The sequence below is a fragment of the Cyprinodon tularosa genome, unplaced genomic scaffold (assembly GCF_016077235.1).
Source record: "Cyprinodon tularosa strain WSP-4 unplaced genomic scaffold, ASM1607723v1 ctg860, whole genome shotgun sequence".
NCBI classification, from domain to species: domain Eukaryota; kingdom Metazoa; phylum Chordata; class Actinopteri; order Cyprinodontiformes; family Cyprinodontidae; genus Cyprinodon; species Cyprinodon tularosa.
Genome location: NW_024039630.1, coordinates 295,716 through 322,606, shown reverse-complemented (window position 1 = coordinate 322,606; position 26,891 = coordinate 295,716). Strand labels below are relative to the sequence as shown.

The 26,891-nt window shown below is 41.8% G+C and overlaps 1 protein-coding gene across 1 annotated transcript in view; it reads left to right on the top strand.

Moving 5' to 3' along the window:
• itgb5 (integrin, beta 5) overlaps positions 1–26,891 on the top strand; it is a 111,602-nt gene that overhangs the window by 29,672 nt on the left and 55,039 nt on the right. Inside the window, exons 10-11 of the mRNA XM_038273205.1 lie at positions 16,234–16,408; positions 24,377–24,631. Coding sequence (XP_038129133.1) covers positions 16,234–16,408; positions 24,377–24,631 — 430 coding nt within the window. The remainder of the gene's footprint in view (positions 1–16,233; positions 16,409–24,376; positions 24,632–26,891) is intronic.

Here is a 26,891-nt window from a genome sequence, read left to right as displayed (position 1 = left end):
TGTTATTCCACTCCACAACCCCAGAGGGCCAATCAGGAACTAGCTGTGGGTCTAGATTCGGCCGAGGCGGTGAGGAAATGGGGGCAAGTTTGTGTGACAATGGAGGGACATGAGGGCCAAAAAGAGCGAGGATCCAGGTGGAAAGAGTCCCAACTTTCTCGCGCACTTCGCTCTGCTAGCTGCTCCATCTTCACCAGTCGTTTTCCACAATGGTGACAAACAAAACTAGCCGATAAGGAACCAAACAGTAAATACACTTAGAGTAGAGCGGATGTAGATTTGACCAATCAGAGGCCTCTTGTCTGCAGTCAACTACTATTTGGGAGAGGTGGAGCAGAGTGTCTGCGGAAGGAGGCGGGGCATATCTGCGTTCACCGTGACACACGCAGACCACCTGGTTTCTGAGCATAAATCAGCCTTTAGTCATTCCTTTATAAACTCTGTCTGTTCTCATCAGCTGTTTTCCCTTTGTTCCTCTGGGATCAGTGGCCTGAGAAACACCCGCCGCTTTGTTTACAACAGCCGCCTGCCTGGCCACGCCACGCACCGCGCTGATACGTTTGCTGCAGGCTATAACGCAAATCTTCATTGACAGAAAAGTTTACATTTATTGTTTAGATTTATTTGTTATGCACATTTCCATTGAGTCATTTTTGAAAAAGCTACAGGGAGCTGCAAGGGGGGCTAAAGAGACGCAGGTTGCCCGACCCCGGCCGTAGAAGTTACATAGTTAGCATGAGCTAAATCAGGCTAGCACATGATGTTCTGTCCTATCTGACTGTTTGGAGACAAATCTGACTGATTCTGTCCGTCTGTCTTTGAATGCATCATAACTGGTGCTGCTACAGAAATCTATTATGAATTATTTGTCAGAGTTTTATCCTAAACTATATTTGCACAGTTTAATATTTACCTGGATATTATACTTAGATCTACATACCTATCAGTTTAGTTCTATTACTGTAATAACTTTAAAAATCCTTTTGTAAACAGGTTTCTGTTCCATTTATTTATCTTACAGTGGACTGAAAACCCCTGAATGAAACGCTGATTGAATCAGTTCTTAAAGGAAGTTTCATTTGACAGTGACTGAATTAAAAGATGTCCAGCAGCGCCGATCAGTAGACGAGCAGCTCATATGAAAGCTGGATTGTTCCATTCTGTAGTGCGGGGGTCAAATAGCGGAGCGGCGGTAACAATCAGAAAGAGAGGCTTCAAGCAGAAGGTGGCAGGATTATGCAGCAGGGAGTGGGCGGGAGGATTGATTCTGGCAGAGGAAGGAAGATGCTTAAAATCCTGTTATAGTTGAGGCTGATTATTGTTTTTATGCTTGAATATAGCAAAATAAAAATAAAAATGTTGAGGTAGAACTCGCTTTGCTTGTAATGAGCAAAAAATAGGCAGAAAGACAGAAATATCTATTTATAAATGAGATGAATAATAAACTGTCTGCTTGAAGAGAATTCCTGGTCAGTTTCTGCTCCGACCCGACGAGCTCCATGCTTCAGAGTCACAGGCTCCTCTGGCCTCTAAATAATTTACAGCTTCTGTGTATTTAAAGAAACCATTTTCATGTGGTTCAGCCGGAGCCGCTGCTCCAAGGAGGAAACGACCTCCATTCACAGGGAAAGAACGCTTTCAGGAGGAAAATCAGGATTCAACTCACCTCTTATCCTGCTGCTGCTCAGCAGGTCCTGGATCTTTAAGCTTGGTTTAGAGTCGTTTACCTGAAGCAAGGACAGACTGTAGTAAAACTAAAAACTTTATTTAAAATGCATCCATCTTTCAACCCTTTAGTGGGGAAATACTTTGAAAATCAACATTTACCTTTGCAACATTCCAAAAATAAAATGAATGTCAATGTAATAACCAGAAACGTCAACTTGCCTGAATAAATTTAGAAAAATAACCAAAGTTCTTCTATAAGAAATTCATGAAAAACACTCGGAGTGAATTTTTTTTGGTCCAACATAACCTTAGAGTTGGTTGATCAAAGTGAGCATGTGCAGGATCAGTGTCCTGATGGTTTCTGAGCCGCCGCAGCCTCTCCTACCAGAGGACGCAGGTCATGTGAGGAACTTCCTGTTCTCTGGACTCTGGATGCTTTGCTGCAGTTTGGCAGAAAGAGACGGATTAAATGACTGAATGTAAAAAAAAACACAAAAAAACCCCCAGAGCTTTGAATGAAACTAAATGCAGCAGAAAAGTTAGTGTTTCTCCTTTGTTTCTAGATGCAGATCAGCAGCGATCAGCCTGATGGTTCAACTGAAAAGAAATGAAAATAAATCTGTATTTGGCATCTCTCCGATAACTTCACCGCTCCTTTATCTTTATCTTTCCACCAGCCTTCAAACTCACACCTGTTGCTAAAACTACATCCTCTATCATCTCCATCTGCCTGTTGAGACATGCTACCTTTAGCTTCCCTTTCAGTCGGAGCCCTGTTCTAAAGCACTTTCTACATCCTTGAAAGCGTAGAAGCTGCCACTCCTTCTGTCCCAGATGACTAAGCTTGCTGCTATTTACCAGCTCAGGTTCAATCTTGCTGTCCTTGTAAAGCACTTCTCTGGTCCTCCAACTGAATTAGGGTTCTAGCTGAAAGCCCAGGAGAAACTCCTGTTACCTTTTCCATGCGAGGCGGGGAGTTTAATCTGAAAAGACGAGACTAAAAAAAAGAAACGGATCAGTTTCCCCAGAATCTTTAACTTTAACCAGTTTTCCTCCTAATGTCTTGTCCAGTGGGGAGTAATAAAGTTATTAGATCCTCTTTTTAAGCTGAAACTATCTGATGTTGCAAGATGATGCAAGTTAATCTTTTTTTTTTTATATCTTTATACTTCTGTTGCTATGGAGACGTTATAGATCAGCAGTCTGTGTTTCCTGTTTTCATGAGGATCATCTGACTGTGCAGGAATCACCCATATGGCAGTAGGGTTGCAGACTCCCTGAAAATAAAAAAGGGAATCCCTCATGCGCGTTCCAGCTGACCCCATTGCCTTCATCCTTCCTGGCGTGGTGATTTATTTTTTAGCCCCCCTTTGTATGTGATATCATTTTTTTTTTACTTTTTGACTCAAATTTGCATTGAATTAGATGCATATTTGTGAGTGACATGAACACATGAAAAAAAAATTATTATCTAGCGATTCACTTTAATACAAAATAACAAACTTTGCTGAATAAATAAGTATCTCAAACATAAGCCTGTCCTGCTTAACTTCAAACTTTAAAAATGAATACAAAACAATAAATAAATAAATAAATAGTGCAAATTTTAACAGCAAACTTGTAAACATATTTTTAAATGCTTTAAATGAATTTACTGTAGGCTACAGTTGTAAAACAGAAAAAAAAATCTTTTTCCACTTGTATTTCCTCTGAGCTCCTGCAGCAGTGAGGACGTGTTTGTCTGTGAGTGCTGCAGAGTAAACCTAAGGAAAGCAGCGTTAGCATTTAAATGACTCCATTCGTCCCCCATACTGCTGTTGTCTCCCACTATTCTCTCCGTGAGCAACTCTTGGCTCGACCAATGGGATGAGGGGATTCTAGATTGTTACATATATGTTGTCAGCTCATTGGTCACAATGCAGGACAGGGCCCGGGAACAAGTTTACCGTACATTTTGTATCTAAGGTGCCCTTGTTCTTCATTTTCCATTAGCTTTTTACTGACAATTTTTTTTTACTCTTACAGTAATATGGGACAAAGTGCGTTTCTTTTCCACTAAATACGGGACGGGTACTTTTATTTCTAAATATGAAATGATTTCATTTTCAAGGGAAGGTTGGCTTAACCTGACTCCACCAGATGGATTTGCTTCGCATATCCATCTGGAAACCTTCCGCTGAAGTAATTTTGGGAAGGGGCGAAAATACTGGTTAGCTGATTGGCCTATGTTGGTGATAGACGGGCCAAATAAACCAATCAGATCAACGAAGCATATGACGTACTAACAGAGCAATGACGAAGAGGAGCCAATTGATAGATCAAACTCTTGCTGAAACCAGTCGGGAGAAGAGCAAAAACATCTTTTCCTCTGAGAAAAGCCTCCAGAGCAGTGTTTTGCTCTTCTTTCAGTTTAGAAATACTCTGTAATTCCCATAAAACTTGCTCGATAGCCACGCTAACGCTAGTTTCATCGGCTGAAGCCGCCATGTTCTTTAGACTGAACTGTCCCGCTTCTCGTTGCGTCACACCTCAACCCGCCTCAAAGCCAACGCTGATTGGACGTTCGTTTGGTGAACGGCTCCAAATTTTCTTTAACGGAGAGTCTCCAGACTGATTAGCGAGTGAAACCTTGAAAGCTCACGAGATCAGGATGGTCTCACGAGGCTACGGTTGGCAACCCTTCATATCTCTTCAATTTGGAAGAAGGAACAACAAAGCAGTTTAAAATAAAAAAAAATAGATTTTTCAGTTTTAAAGCACATTTTAGACTCTAATGCTGCGTTCAGACCGCACGCATCAGAAGCAGCAAAAACGCTCGTGCTGCTTCATTTTTGATGCTTGTACAAGTCTAGTTGTGACGTATATTTGCTGTTCCAGCTGCGTGGTGAAGTGCGTCTGATGCACGTTGGGCGGAGCTACCCCATCCTTTCTATATTAGCAGTAGGGGTGTGCAAAATAATCGTAATGATGATGCATCGTGATTCTAATTTTCGTGATCTACTGCATCGATTCTTGATGCCAAGTATCGATTATTAATAAAAAAAATTCATAAATAAAATTGCATGAATGTTTGGCGAACATCAGCCAAAAACAAGTGGATCCAGTAGATGTTGCTGCGGATGTGTTGACGCACACTGCCTTGTGTCACAAGCATTTCCGGGCCGCGGGATACTGCGCCGAGTCATTAAAAAACAAAACATGGAGGAGAAAATATTGCAATGCATCGCAATAATTCAAGTATCGTGATACATCGTGATAGAATCGCATCGTGGCCTGTGAATCGTGATACGAATCGAATCGTGACTTCTTTGGCAATACCCACCCCTAATTAGCAGTGATCAGCGGGTAAAAAGTGTTGACGTGAGAAAGTCCTCCTGAAAAAAATGGGCTGAGCTGTCAGTTCATCCAGATTACCATCCAAGATTATTTCTCCATGGTCTGCTGGTATGTGGGGGTCACTGGGAATCCCCAGCAGCAGCTGCTTCTGGCCCGGTTGCCTCTTCCTGGTTTTCCGCTACTGGTGGTGGTTGCCGGAAGTAGATGTTAGCGTTTTTCATCTACTTAATCCAAACTGCAGGCAGCAGGATAATAAAAGCGAACATATTCTGCCGGCAGGTCTCGACATCCAAAGTTAATTTAAGCATTAATAAATAGTTTCAGAGCAGTGATCATAGCGCTCTGCATCAGCAGTGCTGTGTTTGACTCCCTACCAGCTCCCAGATCATCTTCTGTGGTTGGAAGATACAGCGTGTCCAGCAGCTAAAGTTAAATTTTTCCAGCAGCTGCTGCTTCTAAAGCGCGTCACACATCAGATGTTCAGAAGCTCGGGAGGCGCTGCTTCAGCTGCTTAATGCTGCTTTCACACCGGACGCAGCAAGAGCAGCAAAATCGCTTCTGCTGCTTCTTTTTTGCTGCTTGTACCAGTTTAGTTCTGACGCGCGGCTGAAGCAGCTTTGCTGCTCTGGCTGCGCGGTGCAAAAGTGTGTCTGACGCGCGTTGGGCGGAGCTACTCTATCCTTTCTCTGCCTTGCAGCTATATTTGCTGTGATCAGTGGGAATAAAGTAGTTTTAATATGTTTTTAAGTGAGAAAGTCCACCTGAATACTTAATCAGTGCAGTCAGTTTATCCAGATTACAATCCTGCCTTCCAATATTATTCCTGTCGGAGCCGCTCAGACCCCCACATACCAGCGGTGCGCTGTCAGTAGGAATCCCATTCAACAGCAGCCTCTGGCCGGGTCCCCTCCTCGCGGTTCACCGCGGCAGCTGGTAGGTGTTTTTCATCTAAATAATCCGATCTGCAGGCACCAGGATAATAATAGTGAACATATTCTGCCGGCAGATTTCTGCATAAACTGTTTCAGAGGAGTGATCACAGCGCTCGGTATCATCAGCGCTGTGTCTCTCTCCCTGCCAGCTCCCAGATCAGCTTCTCTGATTGGTTGATGCGGCGCGTCGAGCAGCAAAAGTTCAATTTTTCCATCTCGAGCAGCAGCGCGTTTGCGGTGCGTCACGCGCGTCAGATGCTTAAACGCTCCCGATGCGCTGCTTCAGCTGCTGCTCAAAACGCGCTGTGGGACCTTTTGCTTCGCCTTGATGCACGTCAACCATTGACTTAGCATGTAAACTCGCTGCTTCTGCTGCGCCTGCTGCGTCCGGTGTGAGCGTAGCATAAAACGTGCTGCGCATTTATGTGCATCACTGACTTTGCATGTAACTTTGCATGTAAACCAGCTGCTTCTGCTGCCTCAGCTACTTGCTGTCTGAATGTAGCATAAAACTAACAATCTACCAAAAGAACACCGACTAGGAGCAGTAATGAAGCCAAAATATCCAGAATACATATTTCTGTTACATTTAGGAGAACAACTGTGTTTTTCTGTAAATATGTTCCATGTAAAACTCATTAAATCCTAGTGGTGGATTTAATTACTTAAAAAAATACTAATATAAAGCATTGCTGTTCAATGAATTTATTAATTCACTTATTAATTGGTCGAAGTCCTATTATAAGCCTATAAAATAACCCCTATGGAGTGAATTTTTTACCACAATTGTTGAAAAGCAAAGATCAAACTTTTACAAATGGAAATTTGATTTAAAAAAACATGATTTCCAGCAATGCGACTTTGAAAAACGTTATTTTTTTAAAAGCTTTGCTGTTTTCTTCAATTAAATGTGAGAATTAAATGAGTGAAAACGTCTTTCTGTCCATTAGCTGGACTTTAGCAACATTTTATTGGTCCAGAGACGTTTACAATTGGACTTGATGTAAAGAGAATGAGATGTAAAAAAAAAGAAAAAAAATTCAGTTAGAAAAAAAGAAGTAAAACTAAAATATGGTAGCCTAGTAAAGTAGCCCCGCCCACCAGCGGCCAAAATCATTTTTGCCTGCTAGTAGGTCTAGCCTAAATTTGGTGGGCCAATCAAAACGCAGAGATGTGTTTTGAATATTTGGATGCAAAGTGGGCGGAGTTTTGAGGGCGTGACGATAAAGCTTTGCTAGGCTGGAGAAGCACAACAAGGAAGATGGCAGCAACTACTGAACAGATCTGGTTTGACTGAGCTTTGGAATCAGTTCTGGAAGGATTAGACTTTGGGTTTTCGTTTATACGTGAGCAGGAAGAGGCTCTACGCTCATTCATTTTTAAGAAGGACGTATTCGCCGTTTTACCGACAAGCTGTTTGTTTACACCCCCCCACCAGCTTCCTGTCACGCTTCCTACGTCACAGTCAGTTGCTCTCATTGGTCAGAGTGTTGGCCAATAGGCACAGACATGGTTTGAAAAACAACGGGTTGTTCTCATCAACAATCTTCCGATATCTCATTCATCGGAGCCAGACTAAAAATTACATATTTAATCTCCCATTTAGTCTGGTTTATCAGGCTAAAAATATGTTAAAAAAAAAAAGTTTAAAAAAAATGAAATTGAAAGAAATAAGATGAAACAATAAGACTGAAAAGAAATGGAACATGAAAACCCATTAAGTTTTTAAAAGTTTCATCTTTTGAGTTTGTTTTTTGGAATTCAAATTTCCATTTACCAAACCTGTTTTGTTTTTCCTTGCAAAAATAACGGAACAACATTCACTCCATAGGTCGTACTCCCCCATAACCAGCCTGTCCCCAGTTTAAACCCATAATGGTAAACTGGTTTGAAACATGGGATAAACTTCTGAAGGTTCACAAAAGCTACGTTCACACTGCAGGCCTTGATGCTCAATACCGATTTTTTTTTTTTTGTGAAATCTGAAATTTCTACGCTGTTGTCCGTATTTCCAAATATATGCGACTTGTATGTGATCTCCTGTGTGAACTGCAGTCATACTAGCAAGTGTCCCGCATGCGCAGTAGAGGATGCAATAACGTCACAGGCCAGCATCCTCTATGGATGGTAGCGCCGGCGCGCATTTGGCGATCTTTTCCAACCATAAAAACTCAATCTTTTCAAGATGGTTAAACACAAATACTGTATTCCGCATCATCGTCCGCCATGGTTGTTGTTTTTCTTGCCGCTTCTGTGTAGCAAGAAGCATAATAGTGACCTTTGTCGGGTATTAATGACGTTCAGGTCGGATGAATGCGATCTGGCCGTTCAGACTCAGGTTCCATTCGTATCGGATTTAGGACCACAGAGCCAAGTGAACTGGGTCGGATTGGAAAAAATCGGATATGAGTTGTTCAGACAGTCATGAAAACATCAGATCCATCATCGGATTTGGGTCACTTCAGGCTGCAGTGTGAACGTAGCCTAAAACATCTTGCTCTCTTCGACTGGAGATCTAAACCAGCTGATAACTGGGTTTGGTTCCAGCTGGACCAGTTTCAGCTGGGAGACTGGTTGATGTGAAACCTTGGAGCTCACTTTATATTCTGATCAGAACATTCAGTTGGACAGAAAGCCTTCACCCCCCCCCCCCCCCCCCCCCCCCCCCCCCGGCTTCCCTTTATTTTCCAGCTCTGGAGGAGAAAAGGAGGTGGAGGAGCTGAGGGAGGGAGATTCAGTTGGGATGAAGTGAAAGGAGTTCTGGGGTGATGGGCCTCCATCGTTCCTTTTATCCCGCTGGCTGCCAGTATTCTCCATCGTGCCCCCCCATCTCCATCTTGGTGGGGGCAGCCATGCAGCCTAAAGTAGCATCTGAAAGGCCTCAGACTAAAGCAGGCTGGATGAGGCCTGTGGGAGCGCTGCGTGAAAAGAATCAGGAGGAGGAACGTCGGCGGGACGGAGGATGGATTCCCGCTCCATCTCGGGGGGGTGGGGGGTGCTTAAGCAAATCAGCATCATTTGGGTTTAATTAGGTGTTGTTTTTTTTTGAATGATCCCAGTTAATTGAGTTTGGGGCAGTCATAAGATGCCGTCATCTGAGGAGATAATGTCTCGGTAATCCCCCCCCCCCAGCTTATTTCTATGCCACGAGTTTCTTCAATCACTTCCTGTCTAAACAGCCCCCACCCCCTTCAAAAAATCCCGAATAAGTTGGCTTTCCTTTTAGAGATGCAAAGAAACCCTCTGCTCTGTTGTCCCTGCTGCCACGTGATTATGATCCATGATTGACCATTCTCCTCCTGACTCACATTTACAGTAAATTAAATTGTGCGCCTCGTTAGCTCGTTAAGCTCCCCGCGTTTGGCTGGAGTGGGGGGGGGGGGAGGGGGGGGGGGGTTCTAGGTGGCATGTGACGGAGCCTCTTTCTGTGTTCTGAATCAGCTCAGATTGTTGCTCATCCCTCCGGAAGCCGCTCCGTAATCCACCCTGGAATGCCGCTCATTTGGACCTCGGCTCTACACTGCAAAAATGATCTAGAAATACGTAAAAATTTCTTAAATCAAGTGTATTTACCCTTAATTTCAGTAGGTAAATACGATGATTTGCCAATGAAATTTGTATCTTTACACTTAAAATAAGATAATTAGATAATATGAACTTAAAATAAGACAATGCAGTTTTTTTTTCTTATTTTAAATGTAAATTGTCTTGTTCCATTGGCAAAGTGTTTCAATTTCGTCCTCAATTGGACAAAAAATGCACTTATTTTAACCCTTTTAAGCCCAATCCAAGAATAAAACAAAACAGAAAATTACTTTTTTTATTGGTTTGAAGTCCTTATTTGGCCTTTTAACAAACTATGTAAAAAGAAAAAAACAGAAATACATTTTTGATATTAATAATTTATTACTATGCGATAAGTCAAGATTATTTTTTGTGTAGTCTTCTGTCCTCTGTTATCAGGTGTATCTGATTGTGTACAATAGGATTTTGAGCAAAGTTTTTACCATTAAATGATGCAAAAGGTGTCAGACGCAAAACATTTCAGAAACCGTATGTATCAAATACGATACATTTGGCATTACAGGGTTAAGAAAAAAGATTTCCATTTTTTACAGACTAGAAGCAATAGCGATTCAGTTCCAGTTCATAAATAATTTGAGTCTGGAGCTAAAAACATGGATGGATTTATCAGTACTAAAGCTTCAGTGCAAAACTAACAGCGTTTATTATGGTTCTTCCCTGCAGGGCGACAGGTGCGTCACAAAAGCAATTAAGAAAGCTCAATTGGAAACAGCATGACTCATCAGTAATAATATTTATAATAATTGAACTTTTATTGATATTTCATTGGAGAAATGTAGCTCTGCATTGAACCCATCCCCTTGGGGAGCAGTGGGCTGTAACGTGTGTAAGGGTCTTGCTCTGGTACACAGAGTGGCATTCTGTGGGAGTGGGGCTCGAACTCAGAACCTCAGGATATCATATCTCTATGCCCTACACTGGAAAAGTGATCTAGAAATAAGTAAAACTGTCTCAAATTAAGAGCATTTACCCTTAACTTTAGTAGGTTAATGAGATGATTTGCCAATGGAATGAGTATTTTTACTCTTAAAATAAGATAATTAGATAAAAATTAGGGATGCACGATATAATCGTATCGGCCTGGAGAGAAGTTCTGGATAAGTTACGCAGAAGTTACTCAGAGGTTTAGGATCAGCTAGACTTATGAGTAACTTACACACGCTGGGGAATTTTGATGCTCAAAATTTCTTGACGTACTCGCCATATATCAACGTCTTCCAGCATACCCATAACTTATCCGACATATGCCAAAGTTTTATGCCAGATTCGTATGTCAGGCGTACACTGGTCTAAATCGTCGAAGTGTGACAGCGGCTTTATGTATCCAGGTTTTTAAATCATGAGCTAAGCAGAAAGATTGGTCCATAATCAGAGCACTAGCACAAACACCCTCCTGTAAAGCACGGAGGTGGAGGGGTAATGCTGCTGGTGAGACACACCGCAGAAAGCAAATCAAAGAAGCAAAGAAGTCTGAACTGAATAAGAGCAGCAATTCCTCCACATCAGTGTCATTAGTTTCTGCAGATGATAGATGCCTCTGAATGCAGGTCCAGGATGGGATCCGAGGTCTTTAGCAGGGGGTCCTCGACCCCTAGGGGTCCACAGAGGTACTGCATTGGGGTCACCAAAGTTTTGGGTGATTAGACTCTTTTTCTGTAATGTTTTCCACTAATTGAAATGTCTTTAAATACACATAAACATGAATTGAACAGACTGTAGTAAACAGATAAATGGAGGCAGAAGATGTCTTTCAGTCATCAATGCTCACATTCAGCGACACACAGGAGCTCTTTCAAGCTGGACACCGTTTCATTCACAACACCTGTCTCATCAACCAGGAATCAGAAATACTTTAATAATCCCAGGGAGGGATTACTTTAGTTACATTACTCCACCTGTAATAGAGTGACTATAGGACCAGTTTGATAGAACACTATTTAATACTATATATATAATTAGGGGGTTCCCGCTCCATCTCGCCATCAGTTTGGGGTCCTTGGCTGTTGTCTAGAAAACAACGTTAAAATATTCAGATCATTTTTATAACCCCGCCCCCCTGGTTCTACAACAAACTAAACAATAACAATGACTAACACACATAGTTGAGTTGAACCAGACCAGAAAACGCCTCAGGTGGCGCGTGAGGCGAGGCTCTGTAATCAGCTGTAATCTCTGGCACAGGAGCCAGGCTATCGTTAATGATGGAGCATAACATTATGACCGACTGACTCATCAGCAAAGTCTTTATCAGCAACTGATTAAAAAAAACATCCGGTTTCTCATCAGCTGCTCCGATATCACAGCCGAGCTTCTGAAAAGCGGCGGGTGAGAGCGCCGGTGTTGTTTCAAACCAGCATACCCATAGTTAATACGCATTTATCCCTGTAGTTTTGTACGAAAATACACTTTAAACTGCCTCAACAGGCGAGTATACCTTTAGTCACGCACAAAAAACTATTTAATCTAGGGATGCACGATATATTCGGCCCCCTATCGGTATCGGCCTTAAAACTGAATATCGGACATCGGCCACCCCACCGATATTTAACCCGATATTTGATCAGCTTCTGAGTTTCTAAAGTCTAAAAAAAAAAATACTACTTCTTCTTCTTCCTCAAAAACTTCTTTTTTACAGACTTAAAAACTTCTAAAGACGAGGGAAAAAATATTGATAGATTAAAATATCCCAATATCTTCATATGCTGATATATTGCCATTTAAAAACACCATATCAATCTCTTTTACTAATGAAATATTGCTCTATGTCATCGTTATGCTACGAAATCCCCCGAAAATCCACGAAATGTTGCCATATTTTTATATGTTGATATATTGACGCGGTATCGATCTATTTTACTAACAAAATCTCACAAGAATTTGCAAAATATCACGAGAGTTTGTAACAGAACCATGAAATTTCACGAGATTTTGAAAGTAAAATAGATCGATAACCCGTTTTTAAAAATCGATTTGATATCAGCATATGAAAATACACTATATTGCCAAAAGTATTTGCTCACCCATCCAAATTATTGGAATCAGGTGTTCCAATCACTTCCATGGCCACAGGTGTATAAATTCAAGCACCTAGGCATGCAGACTGTTTTTACAAACATTTGTGAAAGAATGGGTCGCTCTCAGGAGCTCAGTGAATTCCAGCGTGGAACTGTGATAGGATGCCACCTGTGCAACAAATCCAGTCGTGAAATTTCCTCGCTCCTAAATATTCCACAGTCAACTGTCAGCTGTATTATAAGAAAATGGAAGTGTTTGGGAACGACAGCAACTCAGCCACGAAGTGGTAGGCCACGTAAACTGACGGAGCGGGGTCAGCGGATGCTGACGCGCATAGTGCGAAGAGGTCGCCAACTTTCTGCAGAGTCAATCACTACAGACCTCCAAACTTCATGTGGCCTTCAGATTAGCTCAAGAACAGTGCGCAGAGAGCTTCATGGAATGGGTTTCCATGGTCGAGCAGCTGCATCCAAGCCATACATCACCAAGTGCAATGCAAAGCGTCGGATGCGGTGGTGTAAAGCACGCCGCCACTGGACTCTAGAGCAGTGGAGACGCGTTCTCTGGAGTGACGAATCGCGCTTCTCCATCTGGCAATCTGATGGACGGGTCTGGGTTTGGCGGTTGCCAGGAGAACGGTACTTGTCTGACTGCATTGTGCCAAGTGTAAAGTTTGGTGGAGGGGGGATTATGGTGTGGGGTTGTTTTTCAGGAGCTGGGCTTGGCCCCTTAGTTCCAGTGAAAGGAACTCTGAATGCTTCAGCATACCAAGACATTTTGGACAATTCCATGCTCCCAACTTTGTGGGAACAGTTTGGAGCTGGCCCCTTCCTCTTCCAACATGACTGTGCACCAGTGCACAAAGCAAGGTCCATAAAGACATGGATGACAGAGTCTGGTGTGGATGAACTTGACTGGCCTGCACAGAGTCCTGACCTCAACCCGATAGAACACCTTTGGGATGAATTAGAGCGGAGACTGAGAGCCAGGCCTTCTCGTCCAACATCAGTGTGCGACCTCACAAATGCGCTTCTGGAAGAATGGTCAAAAATTCCCATAAACACACTCCTAAACCTTGTGGACAGCCTTCCCAGAAGAGTTGAAGCTGTTCTAGCTGCAAAGGGTGGACCGACGTCATATTGAACCCTATGGATTAGGAACGGGATGTCACTTAAGCTCATATGTGAGTCAAGGCAGGTGAGCAAATACTTTTGGCAATATAGTGTATATTTGAGTATATTATTTTTCAAAGTGTCAGAAATGGATAACAAAACTGCTATTTTCAATGACTACTTATTTTTGTCCAGCTTTAACATCGGTATCGATATCGGTTATCGGCTACATGAGTTTTAAAATATCGGCATATCGGATATCGGCCAAAATCCCAATATCCTGCATCCCTATAAAAATGCACTCGAAATAATAAAAATGCAATTGTGTTTCCTTATTTAAATGTTAATTGTCTTGTTCCATTGGCAAAATGTCTGTTATACATTCTCAATTTAAGAACAAATGCACTTATTTTAAGAAAAAAATGACTTATCTAGATTTAGATTTTTTCCAGTGTAACCACTAGGCCGTCACTCCCCCTGTAAGAATAGAATAAGGCTGCAGACATCCGTTAATCTGTTGACTGCGTTTTTGAATAATCGATTATTCAAAAGAAAGAAACAAAGTAAATAGATGTACCTCAACAAAGCAGCTGAAACTGTGCGGAAGGATTTTTATGTTAAACAAAAAATGTTAAAATCTTTTGTGCATTTTTAGCTTAATAACTGCCCGTCTCACCTGCACAAAAATTGAATTCGGTTTATTTCTATAGCACCAATTCACAACACATGTCATCTCAAAGCACTTTACAGTTCACCAGATCATCCAGTCAGATTGATTCAAAGCTTGTTATTGCAATGTAACACCCTTAATTTAATAGTGAATAATGGTTCTCATCAGACTGATGAACTCTTAACATGGCTGGAAATGGACTCTCCCATCAAAATAATGCAACAGGACCTAAAACTGGTAGCCTCGTGAGAACCATCCTGATCTCGCGAGCTTTCAAGGTTTCACTCGCTAATCAGTCTGGAGACTCTCCATTGAAGAAAATTTGGAGCCGTTTGTCGCTACCCGATCCGTACCATCAGCTCATTTGCGCCTGCGCGAACAGAATAACTTCCGGGTCGCCAAAAAATAATGTAATCACGATACTGAAAAAACTTTATTTATATCCTTAAATAATTAAAGAATACTAAACTACATCGTAAAGACAATATTGAAGACTTTTCTGGAAGAAATGGATGCTTTTTAAATTCAATCCATTGTTTTGCTTGACGTCATTTTTCTGGAATAAAAATCCAAATTTTCGGGAAATGTTCCCTTATCAATGAAAAACTGCAGGTCACGAAAGGTAGCAAATGAATCCATTGTGGGATCAGTACTGCTGGAGTGCATAGTTAAGTACAGAGTAAATCAAATATTTAAACAAATTTAAATATATACGCTGTGCGACGTATATTTGCGCATGCTCAGAGCAGTCAAAGTAACTATCACCATGCGATTGAACTTTTTTATGTATTTCTGTTTTTTTATTTTTAGAAAATGCAATATTGACGAAAATACAAAGATATACAAAAAGAAACCCATGCCTCTAAAAAATACAAAAGAATAAAAAAGTAAGAAAAAGGAAATATTGCCACCGGAAGTTATTCTGTTTGTGCACGCGCAAATGAGCTGATGGTACAGATCGTGCTTCCGGTACGGATCGGGTAATGACACCGTTCACCAAACGAACGTCCAATCAGCGTTGGCTTTGAGGCGGGTTGAGGTGTGACGCAACGAGAAGCGCGACAGTTCAGTCTAAAGAACATGGCGGCTTCAGCCGATGAAACTAGCGTTAGCGTGGCTATCGAGCAAGTTTTATCGGAATTACAGAGTATTTCTTCACTGAAAGAAGAGCAAAACACTGCTCTGGAGGCTTTTCTCAGAGGAAAAGATGTTTTTGCTCTTCTCCCGACTGGTTTCGGCAAGAGTTTGATCTATCAATTGGCTCCTCTTCGTCGTCGCTCTGTTAGTACGTCATATGCTTGGTTGATCTGATTGGTTTATTTGGCCCGTCTATCACCAACATAGGCCAATCAGCTAACCAGTATTTTCGCCCCTTCCCAAAATTACTTCAACAGAAGGTTTCCAGATGGATATGCGGAGCAAATCCATCTGGCGGAGTCAGGTTATAAAACTGGTGGAACGCCATGGAAACCACAGATGTGACGCTGATCTGCGGCTCGAGGCGTTGGGGATAACAGAAGGTTTCCAAAGTTACTGAATAAAATCGTTTGGCGTCAGCAGGAACCTGATGGGTTTTCCTAATTCTCTGAGGCGACATTTTTAACTTTTCCTTTAGATCCCAAAGTAAAACTTTCCTCCTTGCATCCCATTCTAACATCCAGCTCAGCAGGGTGTGTATAAACCAGGCTGTGGGAAGTGGACCGACACCCTTAATTAGTCCGTTATGTCAGAACCGGAGGGGCGCCTGTCTGTTGAGCTTCTCTTTCAAGGCTGAGATGCTTCAGCCCGTTTGCTAAGAACAGCAGAATGGCGCCAAATCTTTATTGGTTCTGAGTCTCACTTTCTAAGCGCCCAGGCTGGGGGTCATATCCACGGATCGTCTTCTCACTCCTGCGATCATCTGTCCTCTCTGTAGGTGTCCTTCAACGTGAGCGTGGAGGCGAGGAGCTGCCCGCCCCGCGGCACCACCCAGACCTTCACCATAAAGCCGGTGGGCTTCAAGGACCGCCTGGAGGTGTCTGTGGATTATCAGTGCGACTGCGGCTGCAGCCGGACGGCCCAGACCAACAGCAGCATCTGCAGCTCCATCGGTACCATCACAGCTTTCTCTTTGGTTGCAGGCTGGGGCGGGCTTACACTGCAAGAAATCACAATCTAGATAAGTCAGTTTTTCTTAAAATAAGTGCATTTGTTTTTGAATTGAAGAGATAAAAGAGACATTTTGCCAATGGAACAAGACAATTTACTCCTTAAATAAGAAAACACAATTACATTGTCTTATTTTAAGTGCATTTTATCTAATAATCTTATTTTAAGAGTAAAAATACTCATTCCATTGGCAAACTATCTAATTTACCTACTCAAATTAAGGGTAAATACACTGAATTTAAGAAATTACTTATTTCTAGATCGTTTTTCCAGTGTAGCGTGATCTGTTCAGCCTTTACAGCTGCAGGAAGAGAGATTCTCTTCATTTTTAACTAACCTCACTATTTATAAAATGTATTATTATTTAAAAAGTAAATGACTCGTTACATGAACAGAAGCTTGTTGCTTGTCTTTGCTATTATTAGAGAAAGGTGTGAATAAACACAGGAAACTGAAGCTGTGGGAAAGTGTCAAACCTGCAACAGGAAGCTGAAGCTCAGAGCCCAGAAATCAGCATGAATCATTAAACTGAACGCTTCCTCTGAGAACACAGAGCTAGAGAGGTTAGATGTGTACTTGTGCGTTTTCATCTACAGTAAACAAACCTGCTTCTTCCAAAAAAGTAAAAAAAAAAAACAATCCACTGGACTTTAGTTCCAAGTTTGAAGACGTTTTGCTTCCCATCCAGGAAGCTTTTTTAATTCAAAATGTCAGAAATAGCGTTGAGTTCCAGGTTTTATAGAGCGGACCAGTGATCATTCTGCTCCTCCACATTCTTTGGAGGACCAGAATGTTCCAACCAGGAGTGTGAAGGAAGCCATCGATGTTAAGAAAGTAAAACCAACCTTACAGGGGTAAAGAACACTTTGCCTGTTCAGCCAGACCAACATTTCTCCCTAACAACCCCCCTTTCAGAGGCATAGACAGGTATGGGGCACTGCAGGCTAACAAAGAACCCAAATGACCCCCATTCCAAAGGGGCGGACCCGTTCGTCCGTTTCTATTTGCATGTTTTCTAAACCAAAACCAGGCTTTGTTGGGCTGCTGGATAAAACCTAGAACTCAACGCTATTCCTGATGTTTTGAATTCAAAAAGCTTCCTGGATGGAAGAGAAATGTACGGTGGCCCTGAAGTGCAAACTGCAACTACAAATCTAAAAGCGCAACTACATAAAGCAAAGCGCAACTACACTAAGTAAAACACAATAACGTTAACCTACCGGAAAAGGTAGGTACCAGTGAGAAACATGAGACATCGCTGATTGGACAACGGCGTCGTTTGACCCTTGAACCGGAAGTCATTCTGCCTGCTGCGGCTTTTGAAAACATGGATATTGTCGGCGCCCCAAACATAGCTGCCGTTATCCAGGAATATTTTGAATCAGGACATACGTACGAGGTGATACTGGATATGCTCAAGACTAATCACCAAATTTCAGTTAGTTTGCGTACACTGAAGACACACTTAAAAGAAGCTGGACTGTTCAGACGACGCAACTTCCGGTTCAAGGGTCAAACGGCGCCGTCGTCCAATCAGCGATGTCTCATGTTTCCCACTGGTACCTACACTGGAAAAAATCCAAATCTAGGTAAGTCATTTTTTTTCTTCAATTAAGTGCATTTGTTCTTTAATTGAGAAGGTATAACAGACATCTTGCCAATGGAACAAGACAATTTACATTTGAATAAGGAAACACAATTGCATTTTTATTATTTCAAGTGCATTTTATCTAAATATCTTATTTTATGAGTAAAAATACTCATTCCATTGGCAAATCATCTCATTAACCTACTAAAGTTAAGGGTAAATACACTTAATTTGAGACAGTTTTACTTATTTGTAGATCGTTTTTCCAGTGTACCTTTTCCGGTAGGTTAATGTAGTTGCGCTTTGCTTTATGTAGTTGCGATTTCCTTAATGTAGTTGCGCTTTTAGATTTGTAGTTGCAGTTTGCACTTCAGGGCCACCGTAGAAACGTCCTCAAACTTGGAAACAAACTCCAGAGGATTGTTTTTAACTTTTTTGGAATGACTCTGACCTGGATGACTGAGAATCTTCACCAGGACAAGCCTGCTTCTGTGCTTTTTATTAAATCTAAACCTAAATGATAAAGTAAAATTATTTTTTTCTATGAAAACAGAGAAAATTTCTGTGGTTAAATTTTTCACAGTTATTGCTAGATTTAAAATCGCAGATCCCTCCCACCGAAAGCTAGTTTAAAGTCAACTTTTAAGTGTGAAAAATATTTTCAAATTGCATTTATTCTGCAGAACATATAAAACACATCTGGTTAAAACCTCCTGTTACAACCCGTCTACTGGTGGCCTGATCATACACTGCAAAAAATTCAAATCTAAATAAGTCATTTTTTCTTGCAATAAAGAGGTAATTGAGACACTTTGCCAATGAAACAAGACAATTTACATTTAAAATAAGAAAACACAATTACATTGTCTTATTTCAAGTGAATATTATCTAATTATCTTATTTACCTCCTCAAATTAATGGTAAATACACTTAATTTAAGACATTTTTCTCATTTTTAGATGGTTTTTGCAGTGTAACAGGAAAGATCCATCTTCTCCATGTCTTCCCAAACAGCCAACACACAAAGTTGAACATTTTTGAATATTTATTTCAAAAAAAGGTATTTTTTTGGTAATATTTTAGCTAATTTCATTGGTAAGTGCGTTGGCTTGAGTTCACAGAAAGGTAAACACATTTTTAGTCAAATATTTTGCATGCAAATTTTTACCAGAACAAAAAAAGGTAGATTCCAGTGAATCAGTTTTTCTTCCATATGAATCCAGCTGGTTGGAGAAGCAGAAGCTCCTCCTCTATCTTCCACGCCTGGGATCAGCAGTGAACCTTGAGTGAACCTTCCCAGGTTTTCCTTCTCTAAACCTCCTTTGATGGCTCCTGACTGCTGCAGCCTGAAGAGATTTCACAGCAGCTTTTATTGTGGAGACCTGATATCCTGTCATTTCAGCTGCTCGCTCAGCAAAGCAGCTCAGATTGTTTTTCTCCCTTTTTTTCTATCTTCACATGAGTATATCAAACATCATCCGACAAATAGATTCATTCTTTAACCGTATGACCAAAGAAAGTTATTTTAGTGGCGTTTAATGTGACAGAGGGTCACCTCCCCGATGGACTCTGGTTTAGATGAAGGCGTATCATGAGCATCGAATGTTCTAGTGCAGCGTTCTGCAACCTGCGGCTCTTTTAGACACTCTCCAGCAGCTCTTAATAGCGGCTAAAATGTAAAGAGCTAAATACTGTATTTTACTAAATACCCTTATCAAAAGCTTTAGTGTTTTTTTTATAAGATAGGAAAAAAAATTAGATTAAAAGAACCGAAATATTTTTAAGAGCCATTGTTCTTTTAATTAGGTTGGAAATTAAATGTTTTAATGACATTTTAATAGCAAAAAATAAATATATTGTTGTTTTGTTTGAGATGGACACTAATTTCCTATACGAGATTAACGCTTTATAGGGCAAGTTACCATTTTTGATCACTTGCATACCCCTTACTAACCTGACTCCGCCAGATGGATTTGCTCCGCATTTCCATCTGGAAACCTTCCGTAGAAGTAATTTTGGGAAGGGGCGAAAATACTGGTTAGCTGATTGGCCTATGTTGGTGATAGACGGGCCAAATAAACCAATCAGATCAACGAAGCATATGACGTACTAACAGAGCAACGACGAAGAGGAGCCAATTGATAGATCAAACTCTTGCTGAAACCAGTCGGGAGAAGAGCAAAAACATCTTTTCCTCTGAGAAAAGCCTCCAGAGCAGTGTTTTGCTCTTCTTTCAGTGAAGAAATACTCTGTAATTCCGATAAAACTTGCTCGATAGCCACGCTAACGCTAGTTTCATCGGCTGAAGCCGCCATGTTCTTTAGACTGAACTGTCGCGCTTCTCGTTGCGTCACACCTCAACCCGCCTCAAAGCCAACGCTGATTGGACGTTCGTTTGGTGAACGGCTTCAAATTTTCTTTAACGGAGAGTCTCCAGACTGATCTGCGAGTGAAACCTTGAAAGCTCGCGAGATCAGGATGGTCTCACGAGGCTAACCCCTTACAAATGGAGCCCCAAAAAACTTCTTGAAAAGTTAAAAAGTAAAGTTAAAAGGTTCGTAAGCCTCTAAGGTTATGTTGTACCTAACAAATTGTGTTTTTTTCACTCTCAGAGTGTTTGTCACAAATTTCTTATAGAAGCATTTTTATTTTTCTTAATATATTCGGGAAAGTTGGTGTTTCTTGTTATTACATTGGCATTCATTTCTGCCACCAAAATATCCATATTTTTTTTTAATGTTTCAAAGGTAATAAGGTCTTGTCCTGGATTCCAATAACACACGATCTAAAAATGAGTGAAAATGTCTTAAAATAAGTGTATTCACCCTTAATTTGAGTAGGTAAATAAGTCGCATTTTTATCCTTAAAATCCGTTTTTTTGATATTATACACTTGAAAAAGGAGACTGCTTTCTTTTCCTTATTTTAAATGTACATTTACTTGTTCCATTGGCAAAGTGTGTCGCTTACCTGCTCAATTCAAGAAAAAATGCACTTATTTTATTTCGGTTATTTGCAGTGCACTCTTTGCTTGGAATTTAGATATTTAAAGTTTTTTAAAATAGTGCCCTCTAAAGGGTAAAAAAAAAAAAAAAGATTTTTTTTATAAAAAGTCCTGTTGTATTTTGCGGCTCTAAAAACAAGCTTTACTTGGGGCAAAACGGCTCTTTGGATATGAAAGGTTGCAGACCCCCGGTCTAGTCACACTGGAAAAATGATCTAGAAATAAGTAAAAATGTTTTTCATGAAGTGTACTTATCCTTAATTTGAGTAGGTAAATGAGATAGTTTGCCAATGGGTTTAGTATTTTTACTCTTAAAATATGATAATTAGATAACATGCACTTGAAATAAGACAATGCAATTGTGTTTTCTTATTTTAAATGTAAATTTTCTTGTTCCACTGACAAGGTGTCTCTTTTAGCTCCTCAAACCAAGAACAAATGCATTTATTTTAAGGAAAAATTACTTATCTTGATTTAGATTTTTTTTCCAGTGCAAAGTCCAGACTTAATTCTTTGTTGTAACTTTAAAAAAAGTTTTTCTTTCAATAAAAAAGTTTAAAAAAACAACAATCCACTGGACACGAAACTTTGAAGACGCTTTTCTTCCCATCCTGGAAGCTTTTTTAATTCAAAGCGTGAGAAACAGTTCGAGAGTTTGAGGATTTATACAGGTGCTGGTCATAAAATTAGAATATCATGAAAAAGTAGATTGATTTCAGTAATTCCATTTAAAAAGTGAAACTTGTATATTATATTCATACATTACATACAAACTCATATATTTCAGATGTTTATTTTGTTTAATTTTGATGATTACAAATGACAACAAATGAAAATCTCAAATTCATCATATCAGAAAATTAGAATATTGTGAAAAGGTTCAAAATTGATGGCCCCTGGTGCCACACTCTAATCAGCTAATTAACTCAAACCACCTGCAAAAGCCTTTAAATGGTCTTTCAGTCTAGTTCTATAGGCTACACAATCATGGGGAAGACTGCTGACTTGACAGTTGTCCAAAAGACGACCATCGACACCTTGCACAAGGAGGGCAAGACACAAAAGGTCATCGCTAAAGAGGCTGGCTGTTCACAGAGCTCAGTGTCCAAGCACATTAATAGAGAGGCGAAGGGAAGGAAAAGATGTGGTCGAAAAAAGTGTACAAGCAAGAGAGATAACCGCACCCTGGAGAGGATTGTGAAACAAAACCCATTCAAAAATGTGGGGGAGATTCACAAAGAGTGGACTGCAGCTGGAGTGAGTGCTTCAAGAACCACCACACACAGACGTATGAAAGACATGGGTTTCTGCTGTCGCATTCCTTGTGTCAAGCCACTCTTGAACCACAGACAGCGTCAGAAGCGTCTTGCCTGGGCTAAAGAGAAACAGGACTGGACTGCTGGTGAGTGGTCCAAAGTCATGTTCTCTGATGAAAGTAAATTTTGCATTTCCTTTGGAAATCAAGGGCCCAGAGTCTGGAGGAAAAGAAGAGAGGCACTTCATCCACGTTGCTTGAAGTCCAGTGTAAAGTTTCCACAGTCAGTGATGGTTTGGGGTGCCATGTCATCTGCTGGTGTTGGTCCATTGTGTTTTCTGAGGTCCAGGGTCAACGCAGCCACATACCAGGAAGTTTTAGAGCACTTCATGCTTCCTGCAGCTGACCAACTTTTTGGAGATGCAGATTTCATTTTCCAACAGGACTTGGCACCTGCACACAGTGCCAAAGCTACCAGTACCTGGTTGAAGGACCATGGTATCCCTGTTCTTAATTGGCCAGCAAACTCTCCTGACCTTAACCCCATAGAAAATCTATGGGGTATTGTGAAGAAGAAGATGCAATACACCAGACCCAACAATTCAGAAGAGCTAAAAGCCACTATTAGAGCAACCTGGGCTATCATAACACCTGAGCAGTGCCACAGACTGATCGACTCCATGCCACGCCGCATTGCTGCAGTAATACAGGCCAAAGGAGGCCCAACTAAATACTGAGTGCTGTACATGCTCATACTTTTCATGTTCATACTTTTCAGTTGGCCAACATTTCTATAAATCCTTTGTTTTTATTGGTCTTCAGTAATATTCTAATTTTCTGATATGATGAATTTGAGATTTTCATTTGTTGTCATTTGTAATCATCAAAATTAAACAAAAATAAACATCTGAAATATATGAGTTTGTATGTAATGTATGAATATAATATACAAGTTTCACTTTTTAAATGGAATTACTGAAATCAATCTACTTTTTCATGATATTCTAATTTTATGACCAGCACCTGTAGAGTGGACCAAAAACACTTTGGTTTGGATATGAAAACATGCAAATTGTTTTCCTGTTTCAGCCAGACCAACAATTCCCTCTAACGACCCCCTTTCAGGGACATAGACAGGTATGGGGTATTAGAGGCTAACAAAGACCTCAAATAACCCCCATTCCAAAGAGGCGGACCCTTTACTTCCGGTTCAGTTTGCATGTTTTCTAGGCCAAAACAAAGTGTTTTTGGTCCACTCTGTTAGGTTTATTGAAGACAGTTAATGTGTGTAGATATGAAACATTGAAGACCTGCCTCCAGCCAGAAGGTCATTACAGGGTCATTCTGTCGCAAGACCCACCCCATCCTGTTGTGATCTGTTAATAAAAATGAAATGTGAGCAGGCAGCCTTTCTCCTCCTGCAGGAAGCTGTTTGAAAATCCCTCGGTGTGTCAGATTCATTTTTTGTCCTATATGAACCCACAATTTTCTGAAGCTAACACACTCTATAAAGCCTCAAACTTGCTATTTCTTATATTTTAAATTGAAAAAGCTTCCTGGATGGGAGGCCAAACTAAGTCCAGTGTTCTTTAACCTTTTTTGGAATGACTATGACCTGGATGACTTTATCTTTAATTGAAAATCGGACACCTTTTCTCTGGGTTTAGTCGCCATAATGTGAAGAAGTTCATGAGGAGATTTAGGTAGAAGTTTTCCTGCTTCCTCCCGGCTCGTCTTCAACATCCGAGAAACTCCCAAAGCTGCTTCAGTTAAATTCTACTTTCCCTGACATGAGGGACAGATTCTCCCACATGCTTGTTTTTTGGGCATAATAATAGTAATTGAGGTGCAGAATTACTCTTAAACATATGTTTTTAAGCTGCCTCCTCTTACATCCTGTCTATTTTTTTTGGGAAAGTGCAGTAAAGGAGCAGGACTGAAGAGAAATCAGGACATTCTGCTGTGAAAAAGAAACCTTGAGGATGAGGAGCTTCTTAGCAGATCATTTCTGAGAAATAAACGGAGCAGAGTGACTGCTAACGGTCCAAACGCTTTACCCCTCAGGAACCTACCACTGCGGCACCTGTCAGTGTGAGCCGGGGTACCTGGGGGCCCGCTGCGAGTGCCAGGAGGGCGAGGCCAGCAGCATGTACCTCAGCGCCTGCCGGGAAGCCGAGGGCAAGCAGCTGTGCAGCGGGCGAGGCGAGTGCAGCTGCAACCAGTGCCTCTGCTATGAGTCGGAGTTCGGGAAGATCTACGGGAGCTTCTGCGAGTGCGACGACTTCTCCTGCGCGAGGCATAAAGGCATCCTCTGCTCAGGTAGGAACCGCCGAGGCCAGACGCTGCCGCCTGGGTCTGTGGGCTTCGGATTTATTGACCGCTACTGATAATGAAAGCTGCTGCAGACTGTGGCTCCCTGGATACACATCAAACCATCCCTGACTCCTGTTTATTTTGACTTCCTGTCCTGTAAGAGCTCCCAGTGGCCGTTTCTCTATTTGTGTACTAGTGTGCTCTCGTGTGCTTGTGAAACGTCATCAGCCTCAGCCTTAGTGCTTTTCCAGTGCTTTTCTTAGGTAGGCAATACTTTGTTCATTCTTTTGTTTTTTTCAGGCGGGGTGGTTCCTTTGAATATTTTTGTACTTGCGTAAATATTGCATAATCTAAAAACGAAAAGAAGCAGTACACTTAAATAGCCTTTCGAACGTTACTGTGACTGCTCTGAGCATGCCCGATGATGACGCACGCAATACAATGGAGAGAATGTAAAACGTATCAATTTCTTATAGAAAAAGTCTTCCATTTTTTCTATGCTTTGTAATTTAGCATTATTTATTGTTTAAAGTATAGAATTTAGTATTTCCAGTACCGTTATTACATCGTTTTCGGTGACCCGGATCATATTCTGTTCACACGTGAGCAGGACGGATCGCGTAGTGACAATTCTCACCCCGCCATTTTTACCCAGCTGTTCTTGATATTGACAGCTTTCCCAGCATGCACTGCAGCAGCAGCAGTTTCCAGATTAGCGCTCACAGAGCTCAGAGTATTTAGTTAGAAGTTCTTTTCTTTTCTGTTGCTGTTGTTTTATAAAAGTACATTTTAAGATCATTTGAGGCGAGAACATTATACTAGCTTCACTGTTTGGCCCATTTACTGATTTAGTGCGTAATATAAAAAAAGTTCAGATTTTGAGAGCCTGCAATCAGTGGACCTCTGAGGGTGACAGCAGCCATGGCTATCGTTGGCCCGGCTGCAGCAGCCATGGCTATCGTTGGCCCGGCTGCAGCAGCCATGGCTATCGTTGGCCCGGCTGCAGCAGCCATGGCTAACGTTGGCCCGTCTGCAGCAGCCATGGCTATCGTTGGCCCGTCTGCAGCAGCCATGGCTATCGTGGGCCCGTCTGCAGCAGCCATGGCTATCGTGGGCCCGTCTGCAGCAGCCATGGCTATCGTGGGCCCGGCTGCAGCAGCCATGGCTATCGTTAGCCCGTCTGCAGCAGCCATGGCTATCGTGGGCCCATCTGCAGCAGCCATGGCTATCGTGGGCCCGGCTGCAGCAGCCATGGCTATCGTTAGCCCGTCTGCAGCAGCCATGGCTATCGTTGGCCCATCTGCAGCAGCCATGGCTATCGTGGGCCCGTCTGCAGCAGCCATGGCTATCGTGGGCCCGTCTGCAGCAGCCATGGCTATCGTGGGCCCGTCTGCAGCAGCCATGGCTATCGTGGGCCCGGCTGCAGCAGCCATGGCTATCGTTAGCCCGTCTGCAGCAGCCATGGCTATCGTGGGCCCGTCTGCAGCAGCCATGGCTATCGTGGGCCCGTCTGCAGCAGCCATGGCTATCGTTAGCCCGTCTGCAGCAGCCATGGCTATCGTTAGCCCGTCTGCAGCAGCCATGGCTATCGTTAGCCCGTCTGCAGCAGCCATGGCTGACGTTGCCCCGTGTGCAGCAGCCATGGCTGACGTTAGCCCGTCTGCAGCAGCCATGGCTATCGTTAGCCTGTCTGCAGCAGCCCTCTCTCAGCATAGCCATGCGTGAAGGACCGCTGGCTCTGATGGCGATTTTTTTTTTTTTGGCAAAATGTTAATTTCATTTGTGTTTATCTGTCTTAATTATTATCACCCCACTGAATGAAGAAAGTAAGAATTCATTATTATCTAGAGACTATTAATAACAGGAGGTGAAATGCAGCTGCAGACGAGCAGAGCGTGTGATGATGTCATCAGTAAGCTTCTGTTCCAATTGATCCATATTTATGCTTCGTGCTTCCATTCTCATCCACGCTTTCCTGGGTTCTTCTCATGAACATACTTGGCAAGAACATGAGTCCGTACTCGTGTTCTTGTGAATTGAGAAATGGCCAGTGTGTTTTTGTGTGTGTTGGAGGTTTCCACGGTAACTCAGCAGCTTCTCCATCCAAAGCGAAGCAGTAGAAGCTTCCTGACTGCAGGCTTTACAGAACCTGCAGTGATTCTGGAATATCTCTGATTCAGGACACGTCAGGATCAGAGTCTAACCCTGCTGTGGACTCTCTCCCTGACCCGTCTCCATGTTCCTCGGCCCTCATGGTTCTGTTTGT